This window comes from Rutilus rutilus (assembly GCF_951802725.1).
Source record: "Rutilus rutilus genome assembly, chromosome: 11".
NCBI lineage: Eukaryota > Metazoa > Chordata > Actinopteri > Cypriniformes > Leuciscidae > Rutilus > Rutilus rutilus.
In genome coordinates this window covers 9477726-9500500 of record NC_140216.1, presented here as the reverse complement: position 1 = coordinate 9500500, position 22775 = coordinate 9477726, and the positions used below count along the sequence as shown (strand labels likewise).

Genomic DNA, 22775 nt, shown 5'->3' with positions numbered 1-22775 from the left:
ATCCCTGACTAATGTTTTTTTTTTTTTTTTTGCATTTAATTATTTCTAGTATGTATATAGTATCATTATTCAGTGTCTGTTGTTCGTTGCTGTAAGCACTGCTTTATATTCCTTGTGCTGGATGTTGGAATGGATTTTTTTTTTTTACCCCCAATTTTTTTTTTTTTTTTTTATATCACATTGGACTAAAACTAAAACAGAGGGTGAGCACCCCCTGCTGGCCTCACTAACACCTCTTCCAGCAGCCACCTAGTTTACCCAGGTCTCCCATCCAGGAACTAACCAGGCTCAACCATGCTTAGCTTCAGTGGGCAACCAGTCTTAGGCTACAAGGTGATATGGCTGCTAACAATGAATTAGTGTTCAGGGAGTATGTTCATGTTTACATATGTATCACATTATGTGCTTGCAAAGATCAAGGCCTCAGAACTGTGCATGCGTTGTTACATCACACACACATTCATGTGCACAAACAAACAATTCTGAGTATTGCAGGCTTTCTTTTACACAGAGATGAACTTTATCCTCAGATCAATGAGGCTAAGATCAATAAGATCTATGATCAATCAGTCCCAAAAAGAAATACAAAACCTGTCCTAATTGAAAGAAAATATATAAAATGTACAATGTATAAAATTGAAATAGTATATATGACTATTTTTTGTAAGTTATCAAGTTTGCTTTGTAAAATAACTCAAACATCAGCTGAAATGACGTCTCAATTTTAACCACATGTAGATTAAACCATTAAATGCAATGATATAAAAAACTTTATGGTTTCTGACATTTGGTTCTGATGTTTCTTTCACTTGGTCATTTTAATTGAGCAATCTTTACAATAAAAAAAATACACTTGATTCATAAAAAACTTTCTTAAAACAAATGTATTACAAAAACCAGGCATGTGGCCCAAAAGAAGGAGGAAATATCCAACTTCTTTGAGATTTGATAAAATCGCACCAACAGGTGCTGGCTGTAATAAATGTATTTAAAAACGCTGCATTTTGCAGTTTGTTTAATGATTAAGACTATTTCGCGGTTCACATAGTTCATACTTGTCAAGTACGAAAATACAGAAATCTGTATATAAAAATCACATCCCTGACAATTTCATTAAAATCTCCACAGTTGTTTTAAAGGCTTCAGGCCACCCCGTCCAGCTTGAGAGTCCAGGCTTGAGCGGGTGAGAAAGGCAGATCAGGCAGGAGAATTATCAGTCCTGTTGATTTCAGAGGAGCCCATTTCAAAGGCTCAGGATTCCCCAACAAAGTCACCTGAACAGAGTTGCAACAGATAATTCATTGATGTCTTACCAAAAAAAAAACCTACATTTTATTCCTAAATTCTAATGAATTCATAAGTATTTACCACTGTGCTGTCGGAGGTTTTGGGCATAGAAAGCTGAAAGGTGTTTTGCATGGGATTGGAGGTGAAGATCGCATACACAGTGCTGGTGTTTTTTGAAGTATACCTGGAATTAAAGTAAAATATAAAACATTATATTAAAGCTGTGAAAGCTTTATTAATTGCAACTACATCACAGGCTAACTACACTCACCTAAAGGATTATTAGGAACACCATACTAATACTGTGTTTGACCCCCTTTCGCCTTCAGAACTGCCTTAATTCTACGTGGCATTGATTCAACAAGGTGCTGAAAGCATTCTTTAGAAATGTTGGCCCATATTGATAGGATAGCATCTTGCAGTTGATGGAGATTTGTGGGATGCACATCCAGGGCACGAAGCTCCCGTTCCACCACATCCCAAAGATGCTCTATTGGGTTGAGATCTGGTGACTGTGGGGGCCATTTTAGTACAGTGAACTCATTGTCATGTTCAAGAAACCAATTTGAAATGATTTGAGCTTTGTGACATGGTGCATTATCCTGCTGGAAGTAGCCATCAGAGGATGGGTACATGGTGGTCATAAAGGGATGGACATGGTCAGAAACAATGCTCAGGTAGGCCGTGGCATTTAAACGATGCCCAATTGGCACTAAGGGGCCTAAAGTGTGCCAAGAAAACATCCCCCACACCATTACACCACCACCACCAGCCTGCACAGTGGTAACAAGGCATGATGGATCCATGTTCTCATTCTGTTTACGCCAAATTCTGACTCTACCATCTGAATGTCTCAACAGAAATCGAGACTCATCAGACCAGGCAACATTTTTCCAGTCTTCAACGGTCCAATTTTGGTGAGCTCGTGCAAATTGTAGCCTCTTTTTCCTATTTGTAGTGGAGATGAGTGGTACCCGGTGGGGTCTTCTGCTGTTGTAGCCCATCTGCCTCAAGGTTGTGCGTGTTGTGGCTTCACAAATGCTTTGCTGCATACCTCGGTTGTAACGAGTGGTTATTTCAGTCAAAGTTGCTCTTCTATCAGCTTGAATCAGTCGGCCATTCTCCTCTGACCTCTAGCATCAACAAGGCATTTTCGCCCACAGGACTGCCGCATACTGGATGTTTTTCCCTTTTCACACCATTCTTTGTAAACCCTAGAAATGGTTGTGTGTGAAAATCCCAGTAACTGAGCAGATTGTGAAATACTCAGACCGGCCCGTCTGGCACCAACAACCATGCCACGCTCAAAATTGCTTAAATCACCTTTCTTTCCCATTCTGACATTCAGTATGGAGTTCAGGAGATTGTCTTGACCAGGACCACACCCCTAAATGCATTGAAGCAACTGCCATGTGATTGGTTGATTAGATAATTGCATTAATGAGAAATTGAACAGGTGTTCCTAATAATCCTTTAGGTGAGTGTATAACTCAACTAAAACTCCAGAAAAGTGCAGAAAAGAAAGCAAAATTACATTTGAGGAATCCAGGCTAATTATAAAAAGACCAAGAATGATCGGTCACGTGTCAACATTTCAGGGTAAAAGTTTGTGTTCACTCTAGATTTCAACTATTTCACTTCAACCTACCCATATCAACTTGGCTCATGAATATTAATTTAATTAGGTGAGGCACTTATAATTGGCAATAATTTTATACAGTGGCCTATGAATCTTAAATTATCATTTTCTCACATGCTTCCTGTTATACTGATAAAGGTCTCTAGGTGACACTGCTTTCACAGCTGGAGCTTCTGAAAGTTTTTCAAAGGAACTGTGAGGAATGTAAAGATAAGAGGAAGTTTAAAAACATCAACTCACCAGGCAAGAACAGTACCATTCTCAGCCTGAACTCTCCAAGGTTTAGTTCCATAGATGGCTTCACCGTTAATCTTCAGCCAAGCTCCAATTCCTCTGAGACGCTCCTCAAAGACAGGTGCGATCACGCCGTCTGCTGTGGGTCCCACATTCAACAGGTAATTCCCCCCTAAGGCCACGGTGTAGACCAGGTCCTGCAGTCACAACATAAGAGAGGTTAAAAACTTCCTTGACTCATTAGACACCACATAAACTTTCATACAATTTTGTGTCCATGTTTAATTCATATACATTATTTTTAATGCAGGAATCTAGTAATATCATCTGAGGGAAGCACTCTTGCTCAATAGCAACACATCGCACCTTTATGATGGATGGTAGATCCATCAGTTCGGTTAGTTTCATATTTCGGCGATACCCCCATGATTTTGTGTCCACTGACTGACATTTCTCCCACTTGTGATTGGGCAGATGTCCAGGAGTGAACTTGTCAGCACAGTTGAAGTAACCTCCATGTTTACAGTAACAGCCATTCCCCCATCTGTCATTGGTCACCACCACATCCTGTAAGGAGCACAATAATGCAGTCATTATGATCAGAATTACAATTTGAGACCGTTCTAAAATAAGATAATAAAATATGGCATGAAGCGATGATCTCACTTTGACCGGACTGTCGTTGTAGAGCCAGGCGAGGAATTCTGTAGAGTTCCAATAAGTGTCAGGTGCTTCCCAGTCCCCATCTGACCAAATCAAGTCTGGCTTGTACCTGAGATGTTAAAAACATCACCAATGAACGGTTTCATAAATGTAAAACCATATACAATATGTAGGCTGTAAAGGTTTATCTTTACACAGACAAATACAACATAACAATCAGGCTTATGTCATAAACAATTGTTCTTCTCTCTCCAGCCTGTATCATCACATGACTGATGCAAACGTACTTGTTGACAAGATTGATGAGTTCTGGCATAGCTTTTTTTGCAACATAATCCTGAGTCTTGAAACCAGTTTCCTTGTCACTCAGATAGATGGGATTGAACCATTCATACAGAGAGTTGTAGAGTCCATAATGTAGAGACCTAATACAACAAATTGAAAATTTTTGGTTAAAATTCAGAAAAGTTTGAATTTGCTTTTTAAAAATTTGAATGTGCAAGGCTTCGTGTCAGCTGAAGTTGAAGTTTAAAAAAAGAATATTTAATATATTTGTCAATAAATATGTAAATCCAAACAAAGTCAAAGAAACTCAGTTTAAAATAATAAATCGACAATCGTGACTTTATATGTTCAAGGAAGGGTTTCCTTAGCTGTGTTGTTTGTGTAAAGAGAAGTCAAAAACAATTTTACACTTATTTTTCAGTTGTATTCATAGTTAAATGTGATTTTTATGATTCTTTAATTTCTATAAAGAACAACAGTAAAAGAAGACATCTCTGTTGCTGAAAAATATAATTTTGTAATACTTAAATGACTGAATTTTGTTCTAAGACGAGGTCTATCTATTAGAATATGCATATAGATACGTTTTGATGGTTCCCCCTGATGAAAATATTTGCAGAACACAGCTTATTTCCGCGTTGGAAAGACAATAGCATGTGTTACCAGTCTCTAAAAGAACACATAGCTACCTCTTTCTTATTGCATTGCCCAAATCTCCAACAAGATCCCTGTGAGGTCCATTATCAACAGAATTCCAATTCCAGGAATTTGGGGACCCCCAATTTGTGAAGCCTTCGTGGTGTTTCGATGTGAGCACCACATATCTGAGAATGAAAAACAAAATTATAAATACGTAAAACACAAACAGGAAGCATGCTAATGCATATCGTACCTACTTTGCTCCTGAAGCTTCGAAGATATCAGCCCAATCGTCAGGATCAAAAAACTGCGCGTGGAAATCAGGTGCGAATTCCGTGTAGCTGAATCCAGGTGGGTAGTTTTTAATCATGAACAGGATATATTCAGGATCATGTGCGCCTTTCCAGTACCACCAGAACCACTCGCTGCCGAACGCGGGCACTGAAAACACCCCCCAATGAACAAAGATCCCGAACTTCACCTCGTCGTACCATTCAGGCAGAGGTCTGGAGTCCAGACTGGCCCAGTCTGGTGTATATCGAGCACCGATTGATGAGGCGCATGATAGAAGACAAAGAACCAGCGATATCTGACTCACACTCACACTCACCTGCATGATTGATCACAAACACACACTAATGCATGAATGTCAGTATGCACACATTCCCGCCGCCTTAACTTAAGATTCAGCATAATGCAGACCCAAACAACCAGCTTTTATTTTCTTCCTGGTTAACCATTATGCCACCAATCATGTGACTACAACACATGACTTCCCTTCTAACCACTCGTAACAAAGGATGGGGAACTAAATGAGTTTAACGTTTGTTTGGGAACGGGAATCGGTATATTCTGGTGAAAGAAAAAGCTTTCGCTTCCGTTTGAACTGATCCCTGGCACTCTGTTCCTTTTGTAAAAGATGAAATGTCAGTTTTACCACCTTTACTATTATTAAACAAAATATTGAATTGCCTTTTAAAAGACAAAATGAAAAAAATAAGCAATATGACTTGAACAACTTCTTGATAAATAGCAAAACTAATGTTTATAGGCTAGTCTACAAATAATGTAGACCTACAATATAGCCTAAATAAATATAGGCTAACTGGAACCACATTTTCTTTTGCAACCTAAAAAAGTTCAGCTCAGCATGTTTTTAGGTTCATGATGACAGACATACTCATAACAGTTAATTAATTAAATTAATACACAAGACCATTGACATGGTCCCTAAAAAGTGTACTTTAAAATATACAAATATTTATTCAAACATAATCCATAATAAGCCACAGCAAATGTATACAAACCCCTAAACATTACATTACACAACTTTCCCAACTGTCTAATATTTCCAATAAAAATCAACCTTTTAATTCCAACAAATAATTTCCAAATAATCATTTCTATTCCACAAATAATATAAAGGAAAAGTGATTAAACTGGTAGTTAGTTACCAGAAGAACATTAGGCACATTAGAGGCTATTACAAAGATTTTTTTTTTTCCTTTACTATAAGTCTGTTTTTTTTGGGCAAATACTAAAATGACACTAGCATCAGTTGAAATTGTGTTTCCATTTTAATCCTGGGTTCCTTCCAAGGCATCTAATATGCAATGCTATAAGATTGTTCAATTAAAAATTACTTTTGGTTTTGAAATGTCATTCAGTTGGTCATTATATTGGCAATCATATCAATTAGTCTATGATAAAAATAAAAAACCTAATTTAAACAAAACTTTCTTAAAACAAATGTCATTCAAATCTTTTTAAAAAGTTTAAAGGCTTCAGGCCACCCCGTCCAGCTTGAGAGTCCAGGCTTGAGCGGGTGAGAAAGGCAGATCAGGCAGGAGAATTATCAGTCCTGTTGATTTCAGAGGAGCCCATTTCAAAGGCTCAGGATTCCCCAACAAAGTCACCTGAACAGAGTTGCAACAGATAATTCGTTGATGTCTAACAACAAAAAAAAAAAAAAACATTTTGTTCCTAAATTCTAATGAATTCATAAATATTTACCACTGTGCTGTCGGAGGTTTTGGGCATAGAAAGCTGAAAGGAGTTTTGCATGGGATTGGAGGTGAAGATCGCATACACAGTGCTGGTGTTTTTTGAAGTATACCTGGAATTGAAGGAAAATTAAAAAAATAATGAGTGGGCTAATTAAGTCCAAACCAACATCCCAGAAGCAGTGAGAGAGGGAAAAGACTATAGTTGACTCAATAAAAGAAATCCAGGCTATTTATATAGACCAAGCATAATTCAAATCCTTTATGACAATCATATGATCGGTTTACTGACATGTCAACACAAACATTTGTCCTGAAAATATTTGACATCTACAGCCTTCCATCTGGAGCGTTGGAATGATAAAAACTGAGGAGCAAGGGCCACACAATATAAACCATATCTGCTTATCTCATGAATATTAATTAAGTGAGAATAAGTACACAGTAGTTCACAGCTGGAGCTTCTGAAAGTTTTTTAACCCTTTCACACGTAAGTTTAAAATATTTTGGCCCCCCAGCATGAGTTTTTCAAGGCGACCGTTATTTAGAATGTGTGACTTTATGGTTTCTATGGTGATGCGTCATTGCTTGTCACGTGACACACCGCAGCAACAACAGCTGAATGAATGATGATCTGCTTTTATGTCATTTTTCCTTTTTTATTCAAAATATACACACATTTGTTAGATATGGCATGAAATAGCTGATATTTCGATTGTCAAATATAGGCAAGTGGAAGTGTTTTGTTGTTTAAACACCTTTATAACGATCGCGTTAGTTGAGCCAGAGAACGGCTAATGAGGGGAGAAGTGCCACTCAATAAACTTCCGGTTGCAGTTCCACTCTTGTTCCATATGAGGGCGCTCACATGACGAGTGCAGAATGAATGGAGGTCTATGGAGCTATACCGCTCAAAATCCACTTTTCTTAGGATATAATTTTTTGTCTAGTAATTTGAATGTTGTTTTCGAAAGGGGATGCAAAGAAATTACACATTGCTTGGTGTTAGATTTTTTAGAGTCACTTATTTGCTTTAAAAAGTCTTTCAAAATGTCAATTAGCAGAATGCTAGCATGTTATGGGCAACAACAACTCAACCTGTTAAGAAATCGAAAAGAAATAAGTACTCGTTCATTCAACTTTCGATCTATAACCCATGTTGAACTTGCAAAACCTACAATCAAATCTGAGATTTCTCAACGGCAATCGGGTCAGGGAGACAAATTTAGCCATCTAGCCCCATTGACTCCCATTCATTTTGCACTCATGGCGAGCGCCCCAAGTGGAACTCTGATTGGAACTACAACCAATAGGACTTAATAGGGCGTTGGAGTGAACAGGCTTTCCGTAGACGGGCTTTGGTTGAGCTGTATGCGCGATGGGCGCCGCCATCTTAGTTTGTGCCGCAGACGCAGTTCAGAGAATCGGATCTGTTGGATTTACAACACGTGAATTCATCCACTTCTCCTGAAATACATAAAAGTAAGTGGCTGGTGAACTGAGAGAAGAATAGCGTAAACTTTAAAGTTACTTACACAATGTGTATCTGATATGAATAAAACTTGTCTAATTATAATGGAAAGGATTATTATTGCCTCTTCCTTTGACATCAGTGTGTATTTTACAAACTCTAAATGTATTGTTTTGTTAGTACTTATAAGTCTGAAACCTAAAATAAACATTATGTGGTTGAAAACACTTTAGAGTTGTGATAGCCTATATGACAGCTTTGAGCGCGCCTGTCTCTGACTCAGCGCCAGCCAACGCGCGAAACAAGCGGCAACCTCCCCGTCTCTCTCTTGAAACCAACACGGAAGTGAGTTAAACTGCAATTCATTGACTGGCCGCTTGGGCTGGCTGCACAAGTGAGTCAAATCTGTATCTCCCCCATGTTAAAATTACCAACTTTACAGCAGATAAAAACATGTTTACAGCCTGGATCTCTATGTGGCTTTGGTCTATACAGCTAATTTCGCCCTTCATAACAACTGTGAGGGGGGTGAATTTTTTTATAACTCATCCTTTTAGTTGATTAATATTTAAAGTTCTGCATAATTAAGGGTGTGGCCACTTGAGTGACAGATGGATTCCAGCTGATGTCAATGCTAGCCGTTTGTCTGCTGTTACTAGCCGTCACTTCACCTCAGCAAATTTTAGCTGCTGAACTTGCCACCTCTGCAGTGTTTTGTGCTTTTTTCCGGGATTATTTCATACAATTTAATACACCCATTACTTCGCCCACAGTATAGGATTCCGTCGTTGTCGTCGAGTATCGTTCGAGAGAACAACCAGCGCTGTATTTCAGTTGTTTTCCTCTGTGAACATGCACTAATGGATGTCTGACAATTTCGTTGCTTTTTGGAGTTTTCAGATTTAAAAACGTCAATAAAGGCTCGTTCGTTCTGCTCTCACGGAACATATAGATTATAATATGCTTATGTTATGTACCGTCAGATGAAATCCTGCAGGTGTCGGCGCTTTCTCCGTCCATGCTATAAATGCACATCCTTGAATGAGCGCGGATTTTCTAGCGCATTTACTTGAACTTCATAGGCAATATATCTATGGTTTAACCCATTTGAGAGGCGGCCAAAATCTGAATTTAAAATGGACTGAATAAGCTCTCTACGAACTTGACGAGCGATGCCGCGCTGACGGACCATAGACTATAAAAAAGAGTGACTGACATGTATGCACATAAATCACTGTCACACACACACTCTCAGAGTAATATTAAGTTACTGCATAATACATTTTCAATTAGCAGAATAGTACAGAATCACGATACACAGTCTCACTTGTAGCCATGTCATTTAACTATTATAATATTTCGAAGGGCAAAAATAGGAACTTTTAATTGGCTTTACATCATCAACTGTCACTTTAGCGCGAGGCTCTGTGCAGTCGCAGACTTGGTACTGTCAGTAGCATAACACTATAGCATTACCTCCCCAGCCTGAGCTAACTCGATCACGTCGAGCTAGGTGATTTCAGATAGCCAGGTTCCTCAGCTCCACTCACGCCCCGCCTATTTTCTGTTATCCGGGAGTGACGCAAGGCCAAGATGGCGACGGCTGGCTCCGCCTACTTTAGGCTTCAAAAATGCTCTTCAGAAACCTACGGGTGACGTCACGGACACTACGTCCATATTTTTTTTTACAGTCTATGGCACATTTGAATTTAGCAGTTGATCACGTGATGCACTGACCGTTCTAATCACACCGGTGTGATCGTACGTGCGAAAGGGTTTAAAGGAACTGTGAGGAATGTAAAGATAAGAGGAAGTTTAAAAACATCAACTCACCAGGCAAGAACAGTAGCATTCTCAGCCTGAACTCTCCAAGGTTTAGTTCCATAGATGGCTTCACCGTTGATCTTCAGCCAAGCTCCAATTCCTCTGAGACGCTCCTCAAAGACAGGTGCGATCACGCCGTCTGCTGTGGGTCCCACATTCAACAGGTAATTCCCCCCTAAGGCCACGGTGTAGACCAGGTCCTGCGGTCACAACATAAGAGAGGTTAAAAACTTACTTGACTCATTAGACACCACATGAACTTTCATACAATTTTGTGTCCATGTTTCATTCATATACATTATTTCTAATGCAGGAATCTAGTAATATCATCTGAGGGAAGCACTCTTGCTCAATAGCAACACATCGCACCTTTATGATGGATGGTAGATCCATCAGTTCGGTTAGTTTCATATTTCGGCGATACCCCCATGATATTGTGTCCACTGACTGACATTTCTCCCACTTGTGATTGGGCAGATGTCCAGGAGAGAACTTGTCAGCACAGTTGAAGTAACCTCCATGTTTACAGTAACAGCCATTCCCCCATCTGTCATTGGTCACCACCACATCCTGTAAGGAGCACAATAATGCAGTTATTATGATCAGAATTACAATTTGAGACCGTTCTAAAATAAGATAATAAAATATGGCATGAATGATGATCTCACTTTGACCGGACTGTCGTTGTAGAGCCAGGCGAGGAATTCTGTAGAGTTCCAATAAGTGTCAGGTGCTTCCCAGTCCCCATCTGACCAAATCAAGTCTGGCTTGTACCTGAGATGTTAAAAACATCACCAATGAACGGTTTCATAAATGTAAAACCAGATACAATATGTAGGCGGTAAAGGTTTATCTTTACACAGACAAATACAACATAACAATCAGGCTTATGTCATAAACAATTGTACTTCCCTCTCCAGCCTGTATCATCACATGACTGATGCAAACGTACTTGTTGACAAGATTGATGAGTTCTGGCATAGCTTTTTTTGCAACATAATCCTGAGTCTTGAAACCAGTTTCCTTGTCACTCAGATAGATGGGATTGAACCATTCATACAGAGAGTTGTAGAGTCCATAATGCAGAGATCTAATAAAAATGGAAAAGTTACTTTATTAAATTAGGGATAATACTATTGCCCAGGAAAAAATAATCAGTTAATTGAAAATGTATGGATAAATAAATATGTATATATAAAAAGATATACTGTAGCATTTGTTGCAATTATCTACACAATACCTCTTTCTTATTGCATTGCCCAAATCTCCAACAAGATCCCTGTGAGGTCCATTATCAACAGAATTCCAATTCCAGGAATATGGGGACCCCCAATTTGTGAAGCCTTCGTGGTGTTTCGATGTGAGGACCACATATCTGAGAAGAATGAAAAACAAAATGATAAATATTTAGAATAAACACTTATATTATATATCGTAAGTACCTACTTTGCTCCTGAAGCTTCGAAGATATCAGCCCACTCGTCAGGATCAAAAAACTGCGCGTGGAAATCAGGTGCGAAGTCCGTGTAGCTGAATCCAGGTGGGTAGTTTTTAATCATGAACTGGACATAATCAGATACTTGTGCGCCTTTCCAGTACCACCAGAACCACTCGCTGCCGAACGCGGGCACTGAAAACACCCCCCAATGAACAAAGATCCCGAACTTCACCTCGTCGTACCATTCAGGCAGAGGTCTGGAGTCCAGACTGGCCCAGTCTGGTGTATATCGAGCACCGATTGATGAGGCGCATGATAGAAGACAAAGAACCAGCGATATCTGACTCAGACTCACACTCACCTGCATGATTGATCACAAACACACACTAATGCATGAATGTCAGTATGCACACATTTCCGCATTGGGTATTTCTGCCGCCTTAACTTAAGATTCAGCATAATGCAGACCAAAACAACCAGCTTGTATTTTCTTCCTGGTTAACCATTATGCCACCAATCATGTGACTACAACACATGACTTCTAACCACTCGTAACAAAGGATGGGGAACTAAATGAGTTTAACGTTTGTTCGGGAACGGGAATCGGTATATTCTGGTGAAAGAAAAAGCTTTCGCTTCCCGTTCGAACTGATCCCTGGCACTCTGTTCCTTTTGTAAAAGATGAAATGCCAGTTTTACCACCTTTACTATTATTAAACAAAATATTTAATTGCCTTTTAAAAGACGAAAAAAATTAAAAACAATAGGACTTGAACAACTTCTTGCTAATTAGCAAAAGTAATGTTTAGGCTCCTCTACAAATAATGTAGGCCTACAATATAGCCTAAATAAATATAGGCTAACTGTAACCACCTTTTCTTTTGCAACATAAAAAAGATCAGCTCAGCATGTTTTTAGGTTCATGATGACAGACATACTTATTATATACTTATACTTATGTATCAATTAACAGTTAATTAATTACATTAATACACAAGACCATTGACATGGTCCCTAAAAAGTGTACTTTAAAATATACAAATATTTATTCAAACATAATCCATAATAAGCCACAGCAAATGTATACAAAACCCTAAACAAAATTACACAACTTTCCCAGCTGTCTAATATTTCCAATAAAAATGAACCTTTTAATTCCAACAAATAATTAAATAATTTCCAAATAATCATTTCTATTCCACAAATAATATAAAGGAAAAGTGATTAAACTGGTAGTTAGTTACCAGAAGAACATTAGGCACATTAGAGGCTATTACAAAAATATATATTTTTTCCTTCACTTTAAGTCTGTTTACTTTGGGCAAATACTAAAATGATACTAGCATCAGTTGAAATTGTGTTTCCATTTTAGCCCTGGGTTCCAAGGCATCTAATATGCAATGCTATAAGATTGTTCAATTAAAAATGACATTTGGTTTTGGAGTGTCAATTAGTTGGTCATTTTTTATTAAGCAATCATATCAATCAGTCTATGATAAAAATAAAAAAAAACAAATTTAAACAAAACTTTCTTAAAACAAATGTCATTAAAATCTTTTTTAAAAGTTTAAAGGCTTCAGGCCACCCCGTCCAGCTTGAGAGTCCAGGCTTGAGCGGGTGAGAAAGGCAGATCAGGCAGGAGAATTATCAGTCCTGTTGATTTCAGAGGAGCCCATTTCAAAGGCTCAGGATTCCCCAACAAAGTCACCTGAACAGAGTTGCAACAGATAATTTGTTGATGTCTAACCAAAAAAAAAAAAAAAACACAAAAAACATTTTTTTCCTAAATTCGAATGAATTCATAAATATTTACCACTGTGCTGTTGGAGGTTTTGGGCATAGAAAGCTGAAAGGAGTTTTGCATGGGATTGGAGGTGAAGATCGCATACACAGTGCTGGTGTTTTTTGAAGTATACCTGGAATTGAAGGAAAATTAAAAAAATAATGAGTGGGCTAATTAAGTCCAAACCAACATCCCAGAAGCAGTGAGAGAGGGAAAAGACTATAGTTGACTCAATCAAAGAAATCCAGGCCATTTATATAGACTTAGAAGAATTCAAATCCTTTATGACAATCATATGATCGGTTTACTGACATGTCAACACAAACATTTGCCCTGAAAATATTTGACATCTACAGCCTTCCATCTGGAGCGTTGGAATGATAAAAACTGAGGAGCAAGGGCCACACAATATAAACCATATCTGCTTATCTCAGGAATATTAATTAAGTGAGAATAAGTACACAGTAGTTCACAGCTGGAGCTTCTGAAAGTTTTTTAAAGGAACTGTGAGGAATGTAAAGATAAGAGGAAGTTTAAAAACATCGACTCACCAGGCAAGAACAGTAGCATTCTCAGCCTGAACTCTCCAAGGTTTAGTTCCATAGATGGCTTCACCGTTAATCTTCAGCCAAGCTCCAATTCCTCTGAGACGCTCCTCAAAGACAGGTGCGATCACGCCGTCTGCTGTGGGTCCCACATTCAACAGGTAATTCCCCCCTAAGGCCACGGTGTAGACCAGGTCCTGCAGTCACAACATAAGAGAGGTTAAAAACTTACTTGACTCATTAGACACCACATGAACTTTCATACAATTTTGTGTCCATGTTTCATTCATATACATTATTTACAATGCAGGAATCTAGTAATATCATCTGAGGGAAGCACTCTTGCTCAATAGCAACACATCGCACCTTTATGATGGATGGTAGATCCATCAGTTCGGTTAGTTTCATATTTCGGCGATACCCCCATGATATTGTGTCCACTGACTGACATTTCTCCCACTTGTGATTGGGCAGATGTCCAGGAGAGAACTTGTCAGCACAGTTGAAGTAACCTCCATGTTTACAGTAACAGCCATTCCCCCATCTGTCATTGGTCACCACCACATCCTGTAAGGAGCACAATAATGCACTCATTGGCCCTCATTTATCATTCTTGCGTAGAAACGGACGTATATATTGGCGTAAGATTATGCTTACACTCCTCTCATCGCCTGATTTATGAAGCTGTGCGTACCTTTGAAATCCAGGTGTACGCAATACCTGCCCTTGATAAATGCCGCGGCTGAAAACGAGCGTCATTAGAATAACACGCCCCTATATATTCAAGTCTCCGCTCGCCCCACGCCCTCATTTTACGCCATGGACACACGGAAGACGGCAAAGAAGAGAAACTTCTTTGAGAAAGAGAAAGCGAAACCAGGGAAGTGGAAAGAAACAAAATTGATTTCTAGATTTTTATTATTAATGACGCTTATTGTTATTTAGAAGAAGAATGTCGTTATTATTATTATTATTATTTAAAAGAAGAAGAATGTCATTTTTATTATTTTGTCAGTCTGATTTTTTTTTTTTTTTTTTTTTTTGTCATTGAAAGCCTTTCATTACTAAACCCCGTGCACACCTGCCGGGCCTAACCCTGGCCTAACCATCGTTTCAAAGAATAGTACAACGGAGCGCGTCGAATATAAACGCCTCGTCCGTTTGGGGAGCTGCGCGCGCAGTCTGCGGAGACTCGCGCTGCGGAGCCAGGCGAAAGTATAAACAAGGCTTGAAACGTCAGGTAAAGCGCACAGGCTCGCAACTTAAGGAATACATATGCCTACAATTCAAATGCTTTGGTAAAGTCACACAAATTAAACATTGAAGTCCATGTTGCACAAAAATAAACACTTAAGTTTATAATTAGCCTACTATGTTGTTGTTGTTTTTTTTTTTTACAGTGGGTCATAATATATCATATCTTTTAGTTTGTCAGTGCGTTGTGTGGTTTTAGAAATTGTTTTTCTGCGCATTCCCGCACTCGAAACGTGCGTACACCACCTCCTGAGCTGGCGTAGGATTTGAGCGTGCCGTACGCCAACGTCCATATTAATAAATCTCAAAGTCACCGTGGTTTTGGGTGTACGCCAGGTGTACGCTGGAAATTTGGTGTACGCACTTTTGATAAATGAGGGCCATTATGATCAGAATTACAATTTGAGACCGTTCTAAAATAAGATAATAAAATATGGCATGAATGATGATCTCACTTTGACCGGACTGTCGTTGTAGAGCCAGGCGAGGAATTCTGTAGAGTTCCAATATGTGTCAGGTGCTTCCCAGTCCCCATCTGACCAAATCAAGTCTGGCTTGTACCTGAGATGTTAAAAAAATAAATAATCACCAATGAACGGATTCATAAATGTAAAACCATATACAATATGTAGGCGGTAAAGGTTTATCTTTACACAGACAAATACAACATAACAATCAGGCTTATGTCATAAACAATTGTACTTCCCTCTCCAGCCTGTATCATCACATGACTGATGCAAACGTACTTGTTGACAAGATTGATGAGTTCTGGCATAGCTTTTTTTGCAACATAATCCTGAGTCTTGAAACCAGTTTCCTTGTCACTCAGATAGATGGGATTGAACCATTCATACAGAGAGTTGTAGAGTCCATAATGCAGAGATCTAATAAAAATGGAAAAGTTACTTTATTAAATTAGGGATAATACACTTGCACAGTTATTGCCCAGGAAAAAATAATCAGTTAATTGAAAATGTATGGATAAATAAATATGTATATATAAAAAGATATACTGTAGCATTTGTTGCAATTATCTACACAATACCTCTTTCTTATTGCATTGCCCAAATCTCCAACAAGATCCCTGTGAGGTCCATTATCAACAGAATTCCAATTCCAGGAATATGGGGACCCCCAATTTGTGAAGCCTTCGTGGTGTTTCGATGTGAGCACCACATATCTGAGAAGAATGAAAAACAAAATTATAAATATTTAGAATAAACACGCATATTGCATATCGTAAGTACCTACTTTGCTCCTGAAGCTTCGAAGATATCAGCCCACTCGTCAGGATCAAAAAACTGGGCGTGGAAATCAGGTGCGAAGTCCGTGTAGCTGAATCCAGGTGGGTAGTTTTTAATCATGAACTGGACATAATCAGATACATGTGCGCCTTTCCAGTACCACCAGAACCACTCGCTGCCGAACGCGGGCACTGAAAACACCCCCCAATGAACAAAGATCCCGAACTTCACCTCGTCGTACCATTCAGGCAGAGGTCTGGAGTCCAGACTGGCCCAGTCTGGTGTATATGGAGCACCGATTGATGAGGCGCATGATAGAAGACAAAGAACCAGCGATATCTGACTCAGACTCACACTCACCTGCATGATTGATCACACCTCACAGACGTGAGCGCGCGCGTTTACTGAGATCAGTAAGAGTGAATTTCTGCACTAGAAAGATTTCTGCCCACTTCCCTTAACACTTTATATACATAACCAAAAACCCGATCAACCAGCTTCTATTTCCTGGTTTTTCATGTGACATTACACATGAGACAAAACCCATGACTTACCTGCAAAATGGGCAGGTTGGACACATGCAAAACACATAGACTCCTCATTGGCCGCTGGATCGTACGTCATCAGCGCCGCCATATTGGTCCGGCCAAACTTGCCATAACTCTCATAAGTGGATTGAAGAAAAGATCCCTGACTATTTTATATATCTATGGGGATGGGGACCGAAATTAACAGTTCCCGATTCTTATGTTTTTATAAGATTTTGTATATTTTTGATTCACTAAAATAAACAGGCTAATAAGAGTCATCTGCTCAGGAATCAGACTACACTAGTAAAAAGAAAAGGGTTCCCAACTTCCCATCAGTACTGATCAATACACTGTAAATGTTTTTTTATTTTTATAAAGAAGATATTTTAATTGCTTTCACAAAAACAAAATGTAATAAAAAAAACAAGCATTTTGACTTTCATAACTTCTTGGCAAATAACAAAAGTAATTATCTAATAACACAAGTGAATTGACAAGACCACTGAAACAGTCCCTGAAAAGTGTTTAAAGCAGATCACTTTAAAGCATAAAATATTTATTCACACAACTGCCACAACACATTTAAATCTGTTGTGCCCTCATTGTCATACAGCAAAATATGTTCATAATCCACAATTAGCTACTGTAGATTTGTACTAAACCCAAACATGTTTCAAAGCCTTCCCAGCTGTGTAATGTTTCAAATACAAATGAATCTTTTAATTTCACCAAATAATGAACCGTCTTTTCTAATCCACAAAAATATATTAAACAAAGCCACTAAACCGGTAGTTTGTTACCAGTAGAATGTTGGTCACACCCTGCCTCAGGCAATTACTGTGTGTACTTCACAAAGTCCGTTTTTTTTGTTTGTTTTTTGGTAAACAAGTGCAACTATGGCAATGAACCTACCATGCCATTCTCCCCAAGATGCTTTGCAACATTCTGCTTATCATCCTGTCTAGCACTCGCCTCCGCTTCATCCCCTTCCACTATAAACATGGGCCAATCAGAGTCTCTAGCACCCCTCTCCATAGCTTCAGACTGAATGCTGAGGTTCATGGAGGAGGGATCCTCATTAGTTGTAGTAACAAAGGTGCAGCCATCGCAAAGTCCAAAACGCTTCATTCCCTGGGACACAATGCCTGAGAACACTCGACGACAGCCTTTGCAAACAATGGGCCATGTGGAGCGATGGACCTTCAAAACAAAAAATATAGATTTAAATATACTGATACATAAATCGATAAAATAAATGATCACAATCCACCTCAATTTGCTAAATGCAACTATAGGCATGAAGATATAAAAAAAGATGAACATGATTGAAGCTGCTTTGAAACAATGTGTATTGTGAAAAGCGCAAAATAAATAAAACTAACTTCTATTAAAAGCATGACCTTTTCTGAGTGATTCAAACCTGTTGAATGCTAGTGTATGTATAAAATGTCACCCTGTAATTAGTAAATAAACGAGAGTTCAGTAATAGGATTACTGTGTGCATTTAATATTGACACCTGCTCTTGTTCTCACTCTGGCCAGTCTTTAGAACAAAACGAAACAGATTTATAGCAAATTCGACAAATGGGTTAACTGTGTGCAATACTTTTAAGCAATCTTTGGCAGCTCTATAGCTACACATTCAAATATTCCTCAGGGCTTATGAAGACTTACAGAAATTGCATGAGTGCGAAGATGTTCTTGTCGTGTGAAGCGTTTGCCGCACACCTCACAAGGATACGGCCTTTCTCCTGTGTGGCAGCGAATGTGCCTTTTCAAAATGCCCTTCTGTTTGGCTGTATATGGGCAGAACGGACATTTGTGTAGTCTCCCTGTGTAAACACACATATAAATTACGATACAAATCAAAAATGATTGTGTTACTGTAGCAGTTTTATCCAGCATCCCTCACCTGGATCATCCCCATACCAGTCATTCTGAATCTCCATCCCACAGGGGACCGCAGGACCAAGTACATCATCACCACGGCCGAACCCAACGTACCCCAAACTCTGGGAATAGGGTTCATCCCGGTTAGGGTTCATCCCCCCTCTGTACAGCACATCTGGAAACTGCTTCATAGGACAGTTGGCAAATGATACGGAGGAGCGCTCGGTGCTTGGAGCCGGGCTAGTGTTAACTGTTCTCTCTCCATCGTGATTTGGGCCTTGATAAAGAGTCGTTTCTTTGGATTCCCGTGAAGATTCGCCCTCTTCATCAGGGTCATACTCTATTTTGGGGTGCACCAACCCCAGAAGCAGACCTGGGGTGGATGAGTTGACTAAATCCGGGCCTGGACTGACCTTCAGTGGAGCATTCATGGGATGATGGTTGAGAAATGCTCCTTGAGAGTTTTCGCTTTCTGAGTCTTTACTACTGGTGGCCGCTGGTGTGCTGATAGCAGCCGTTGGGGCATCATCAGGGCTGAGGGCTTCGGTGACCTGACAGGTCCTTTGGTCGGCTTCGGAAGTGGATGCCACAGGGGCACTGGTGACTGAAACTGGGGTTGCACTATGCTCCAAACCCTCCCTGTCCTTGTGTCTCTCCCTCTCCCTGTTACAGATCTCCAGGGATGATTTAATGTAGCCCTTACAAAAGTTCACCACATCGGTCATCTGCAGGTAGCTCGCAGCTGACATTATTTCAATGACATTTTCGCTGCGCAGGTCCAGGTGACCCGAATACAAAAAGTCCAGGATGAAGGAGAACGCCTCGGCTGTGACGATGTCCAGAGAGGCCGTGCTGTGTCGCTGGCCATTGTCTTTCAGGTAATGCACCAGCAAAGCCCGAAAATAACCACTGCTGGCGAAGAGAATATTACGATGCGCTTTGAAAACACGTCCCTCTACTATGATGCTGCAGTCGCAGAAGAAGTCCCTCTTACGCTGTTCGTTCAGCTCAGTCAAGAGCCTGGACAGATAGGAAGGAACCTCCATATTCACCGTAGGACAGCCATTCGTTTCTCTGGCAGGGCAGAAGTTAAAAAATAAATCAATGAATCAACGATCATGAGAAAGATATCCTATGAAATAATTGCATATTCTCAAACTCTTATAAGCTTCACTAACAGATCAAATAGGGTGACGAGACGTCCCCGTTTTTTGTCACACATCTAAACTAGTTGAGTGGAAGTAAATCCTGATGTTTATAATAAAATAATAATAATAATAATAATAATCATTAACTAAAGTCTACTAACACTTGCAACAATTACATTTGCAAAAAGCACATAATTAGTGCTTTGAGCCGAAAATATAAAATGATAAGCCCAATTAAAGACCTATTTACAAAAAGCACAAAGCATAAAATAACATCTTATAAGGTAAAAAGGTATTCACAGTTAAATTAATACATAATCATATTTATTTTTGTTACACATTTAAGTAATTTTCTTAATATTTCTTAATGCTTTGTGTGTGTGTGTGTGTGTGTATACTGCTTGCTATTTATAATGGTTACTATAATAATTTTTTATAGTGTGATTTTTGGTAAATTGTACAACCAGTTACGGTCAGTTTGACATGCAAACATCATAATAATTGTATATGGGTTTATTTTATTTTATTATAAAAAAAAAAAAAATAAAATAAAAATAAAAAAACGATTGTCTCCGTTTTAAATTCATAGATAATTTTTAGTAAGATTTCACTGATATTTTGACCACTGAACAACGAAACTAATCAACTAGAATGAAATGCATACTGACTATCATAACATTGTCACACCGTTAAATTAATGCACAATTCACCATAAGGTGAGATATTTAAGGTGGGATATTTAAACAGACAATCGAAGCACTGTCCCAATAATATAAAAAATTGACCAAATCGAGCTCGTGCTACACATCAATGCTTATAATTCACGAATAACAAAATGCTATTTTACCATATGTTGTGTTTTACAGCAATAAGTAATAACCGAATTATGGGAAGCAATCCGTGCGTGCACACGGAACAAGAAGTATGTACAAAAATATATATATCTTTGATGCTAAAAACTGAATTTTAGACAATAGTGATTTTTTTTAATACTTACATTCAAGTGTATGTTTTGTTTTTGTTCATGATGGTCTTTTAAAAATGTCTCCCTGACGAGCTGCTTCCTGATTTCTACGTTATACTTCCTGTCGCTGCCATAGTAGCGGGCGGAGTAAGGCGGAGTAACCCCGAAAACGCCCCCTATCCCCTATATAGTGCAGTGCACTACTTTGGGTGTCAGCCACTTATTTACACTCTAAAAGCACTCTGATTTAGACTGTACAACCGAAGAGAGGACTGACGAACTGAAAGAGAGATAGTTTGAAACTCCGTTATGGAGTCATTCCCATATGCCATGCTGATTATAGTATTTCTTTATTTATTTTTATTTTTTGTCGTCATTAGGCTACTCATTAGTATATTGAATTTTAATTTATCATTAATTTAAATTAAATGAAATAGATAAATGAACTGTGGACTTTTTTGGCATTAACTCTTAAGCTTAAGGTTACTTTCTTCCTCAATTCACAGGAAGAATTTATAATTTGGTGGATGAAACATGGGTAAAAATATTCAGTAATCACTTAGCTGTTATAGCTATATTTTCCTGCCTTCTCTTTCACTCTCAAACCTGACGCGTGTCAATTTACTGGGCTAAACATTTATGATTGGAGTTTGTGATATCAGTCAAGGGAGAGCATTTTAAGGAACTGTTACCTTCGTCACATGACCTGACCGCAATAGGAGGAAGAAAATAGTCAATGGGTGCAGTCAGCATTCTTTACTATATCTTCTATAGAAACTCATACAGGTTTGGATCAACATGAGGGGTGAGTAAATAAAATACATTTTTAGGTGAACTATCCCTTTAAAAATAAGGTGGATAGCTACTATGAAAAAGGGGCAATGAAGAAAGTGCAATTACCACTATCACCAGACGAGGGAGCAAAATCCCTGAAACAGTTGGTGTTGTCAAAAGATTCAACAAGTGCTAATTTACAGCACTGTTACACAGCTGACAGGGTGATGAACAGCACATTCATGAGAAGTAGTTTATTTTTCAGCATAGTGGTCGACCACCATTGTGAGACAAGATGACAAACTCACATGTGCTCTGAAATAGATCCCGCTCTGAGTGAGGACTGATGTCTTCACAATGCCCAAATCCTAACATGCCCGTACTGCCAAGCTCATGTCAGACCATGTGCCATACCCTCATTGTCTGCAATGGAATGTGTGTTTATTTGCTCTCTTTAGCCTGAAAATAGCTGTTTTTTAACATTTGGATCGAGATAAAACAAACATGCAGTTCCTGCAGGCTGCACCGCACCCATGCATCACAATCCACAGCGCTCAAAAGTGATTTTTAACACTGATGGGTCACCGGGTGAGTTATTTGTTTGCAGAATTTTCCCATGGTAAACCCACAGAACACAAAGGCTTCATGGTGGCCCCTGTAAACCGCAGGGTAGGCGAGTGGACATAAGCTGCCATACACCCTCTTTTGAAAATGAAATTTATAGCACCTCATAAAACTCTGTTCATCCTTATAATTCCTATACAAGCTAGAGAGTTGTCCCTGAACCCTGTAAACTTGAAACTATACGCCCAAATCAAATGCGGATGCTCCTGCTTCAAAATGGACTGTTCCCCCCAAAAGAACCAAAAATGAGTGCATTTGATTCGCCGCTTTTGGATTTTTCATAAATATTGCAGGGGACTTTTGTTTTTGACGGTTTTAGATATCCGAAATCTGAAAATACAAGAAAATATTAAGTTGCATTCTTCAATCTTAATGTAAGAACACCCTATAGGATTTCTGAAAACGGCAAAAGCAAAAGTCCCCAGCCATATTTATAAAAAATCCCAAAACGTAATATTTTCTTAACATCATGCGAGGAGACAGATGCAGTGCAATAGTGCAATAGTGTGTTGTTTCAAAAATAAGGTGTGCAATCA

General features: G+C 38.9%; 4 protein-coding genes across 6 annotated transcripts; all 4 read right to left on the bottom strand.

The window, feature by feature from the left end:
* Window positions 1–384: 384 nt before the first annotated feature.
* LOC311299781 (tissue alpha-L-fucosidase-like) lies at window positions 385–5539 on the bottom strand. 2 transcript variants are annotated; one of them, XM_084423603.1, is made up of 9 exons: window positions 5358–5533; window positions 5005–5275; window positions 4798–4932; window positions 4111–4248; window positions 3827–3932; window positions 3527–3727; window positions 3167–3357; window positions 1369–1471; window positions 385–1274 (listed from the first exon to the last, which is right to left on the bottom strand). In XM_084423603.1, exons 2-9 carry the CDS (start codon window positions 5115–5117, stop codon window positions 1143–1145), a joined length of 1119 nt encoding a protein of 372 aa, XP_084279729.1. In that variant the 5' UTR covers window positions 5118–5275; window positions 5358–5533; the 3' UTR covers window positions 385–1142. The 2 variants fall into 2 exon arrangements, with proteins under 2 accessions (XP_084279729.1, XP_084279728.1); XM_084423602.1 differs by having other exon boundaries at window positions 5005–5539.
* A 448-nt stretch (window positions 5540–5987) lies between these two features.
* On the bottom strand, window positions 5988–12194 carry LOC311299782 (tissue alpha-L-fucosidase-like). The gene is made up of 8 exons (XM_084423604.1): window positions 11492–12194; window positions 11286–11420; window positions 10998–11135; window positions 10714–10819; window positions 10415–10615; window positions 10055–10245; window positions 6761–6863; window positions 5988–6663 (listed from the first exon to the last, which is right to left on the bottom strand). Exons 1-8 carry the CDS (start codon window positions 11848–11850, stop codon window positions 6532–6534), a joined length of 1365 nt encoding a protein of 454 aa, XP_084279730.1. The 5' UTR covers window positions 11851–12194; the 3' UTR covers window positions 5988–6531.
* A 311-nt stretch (window positions 12195–12505) lies between these two features.
* On the bottom strand, window positions 12506–16865 carry LOC311299780 (tissue alpha-L-fucosidase-like). 2 transcript variants are annotated; one of them, XM_084423601.1, is made up of 9 exons: window positions 16670–16861; window positions 16317–16587; window positions 16111–16245; window positions 15812–15949; window positions 15521–15626; window positions 14178–14378; window positions 13818–14008; window positions 13297–13399; window positions 12506–13191 (listed from the first exon to the last, which is right to left on the bottom strand). In XM_084423601.1, the coding sequence occupies exons 2-9, from the start codon at window positions 16427–16429 to the stop codon at window positions 13060–13062; spliced, it is 1119 nt and encodes a 372-aa protein (XP_084279727.1). In that variant the 5' UTR covers window positions 16430–16587; window positions 16670–16861; the 3' UTR covers window positions 12506–13059. The 2 variants fall into 2 exon arrangements, with proteins under 2 accessions (XP_084279727.1, XP_084279726.1); XM_084423600.1 differs by having other exon boundaries at window positions 16317–16865.
* Window positions 16866–17198: 333 nt separating this feature from the next.
* zbtb8b (zinc finger and BTB domain containing 8B) lies at window positions 17199–20970 on the bottom strand. Its single transcript, XM_084423599.1, has 4 exons — window positions 20875–20970; window positions 18752–19803; window positions 18514–18671; window positions 17199–18039 (listed from the first exon to the last, which is right to left on the bottom strand). The coding sequence occupies exons 2-4, from the start codon at window positions 19773–19775 to the stop codon at window positions 17734–17736; spliced, it is 1488 nt and encodes a 495-aa protein (XP_084279725.1). The 5' UTR covers window positions 19776–19803; window positions 20875–20970; the 3' UTR covers window positions 17199–17733.
* Window positions 20971–22775: the final 1805 nt, after the last annotated feature.

Excerpts from the sequence above, each read along its gene's own strand:
- LOC311299780 (XM_084423600.1), bottom strand. The coding sequence starts at position 16,675 with ATGCAGGTGAGTGTGAGTCTGAGTCAGATATCGCTGGTTCTTTGTCTT. Across the intron at positions 16,246-16,316 it reads TTCGAAGCTTCAGGAGCAAA|ATATGTGGTGCTCACATCGA; the intron begins GTAGGTACTTAC and ends CATTCTTCTCAG. Across the intron at positions 13,400-13,817 it reads AATGCTACTGTTCTTGCCTG|GTATACTTCAAAAAACACCA; the intron begins GTGAGTCGATGT and ends CTTCAATTCCAG.
- zbtb8b (XM_084423599.1), bottom strand. The coding sequence starts at position 19,775 with ATGGAGGTTCCTTCCTATCTGTCCAGGCTCTTGACTGAGCTGAACGAA. Across the intron at positions 18,672-18,751 it reads CTGGTATGGGGATGATCCAG|GGAGACTACACAAATGTCCG; the intron begins GTGAGGGATGCT and ends GTGTTTACACAG. Across the intron at positions 18,040-18,513 it reads TTCGCACTCATGCAATTTCT|GTCCATCGCTCCACATGGCC; the intron begins GTAAGTCTTCAT and ends TTTGTTTTGAAG.
- LOC311299781 (XM_084423602.1), bottom strand. The coding sequence starts at position 5,363 with ATGCAGGTGAGTGTGAGTGTGAGTCAGATATCGCTGGTTCTTTGTCTT. Across the intron at positions 3,933-4,110 it reads CTCATCAATCTTGTCAACAA|GTACAAGCCAGACTTGATTT; the intron begins GTACGTTTGCAT and ends TTAACATCTCAG. Across the intron at positions 3,728-3,826 it reads ACAACGACAGTCCGGTCAAA|GATGTGGTGGTGACCAATGA; the intron begins GTGAGATCATCG and ends TGCTCCTTACAG.
- LOC311299782 (XM_084423604.1), bottom strand. The coding sequence starts at position 11,850 with ATGCAGGTGAGTGTGAGTCTGAGTCAGATATCGCTGGTTCTTTGTCTT. Across the intron at positions 11,421-11,491 it reads TTCGAAGCTTCAGGAGCAAA|ATATGTGGTCCTCACATCGA; the intron begins GTAGGTACTTAC and ends CATTCTTCTCAG. Across the intron at positions 11,136-11,285 it reads GGCAATGCAATAAGAAAGAG|ATCTCTGCATTATGGACTCT; the intron begins GTATTGTGTAGA and ends CATTTTTATTAG.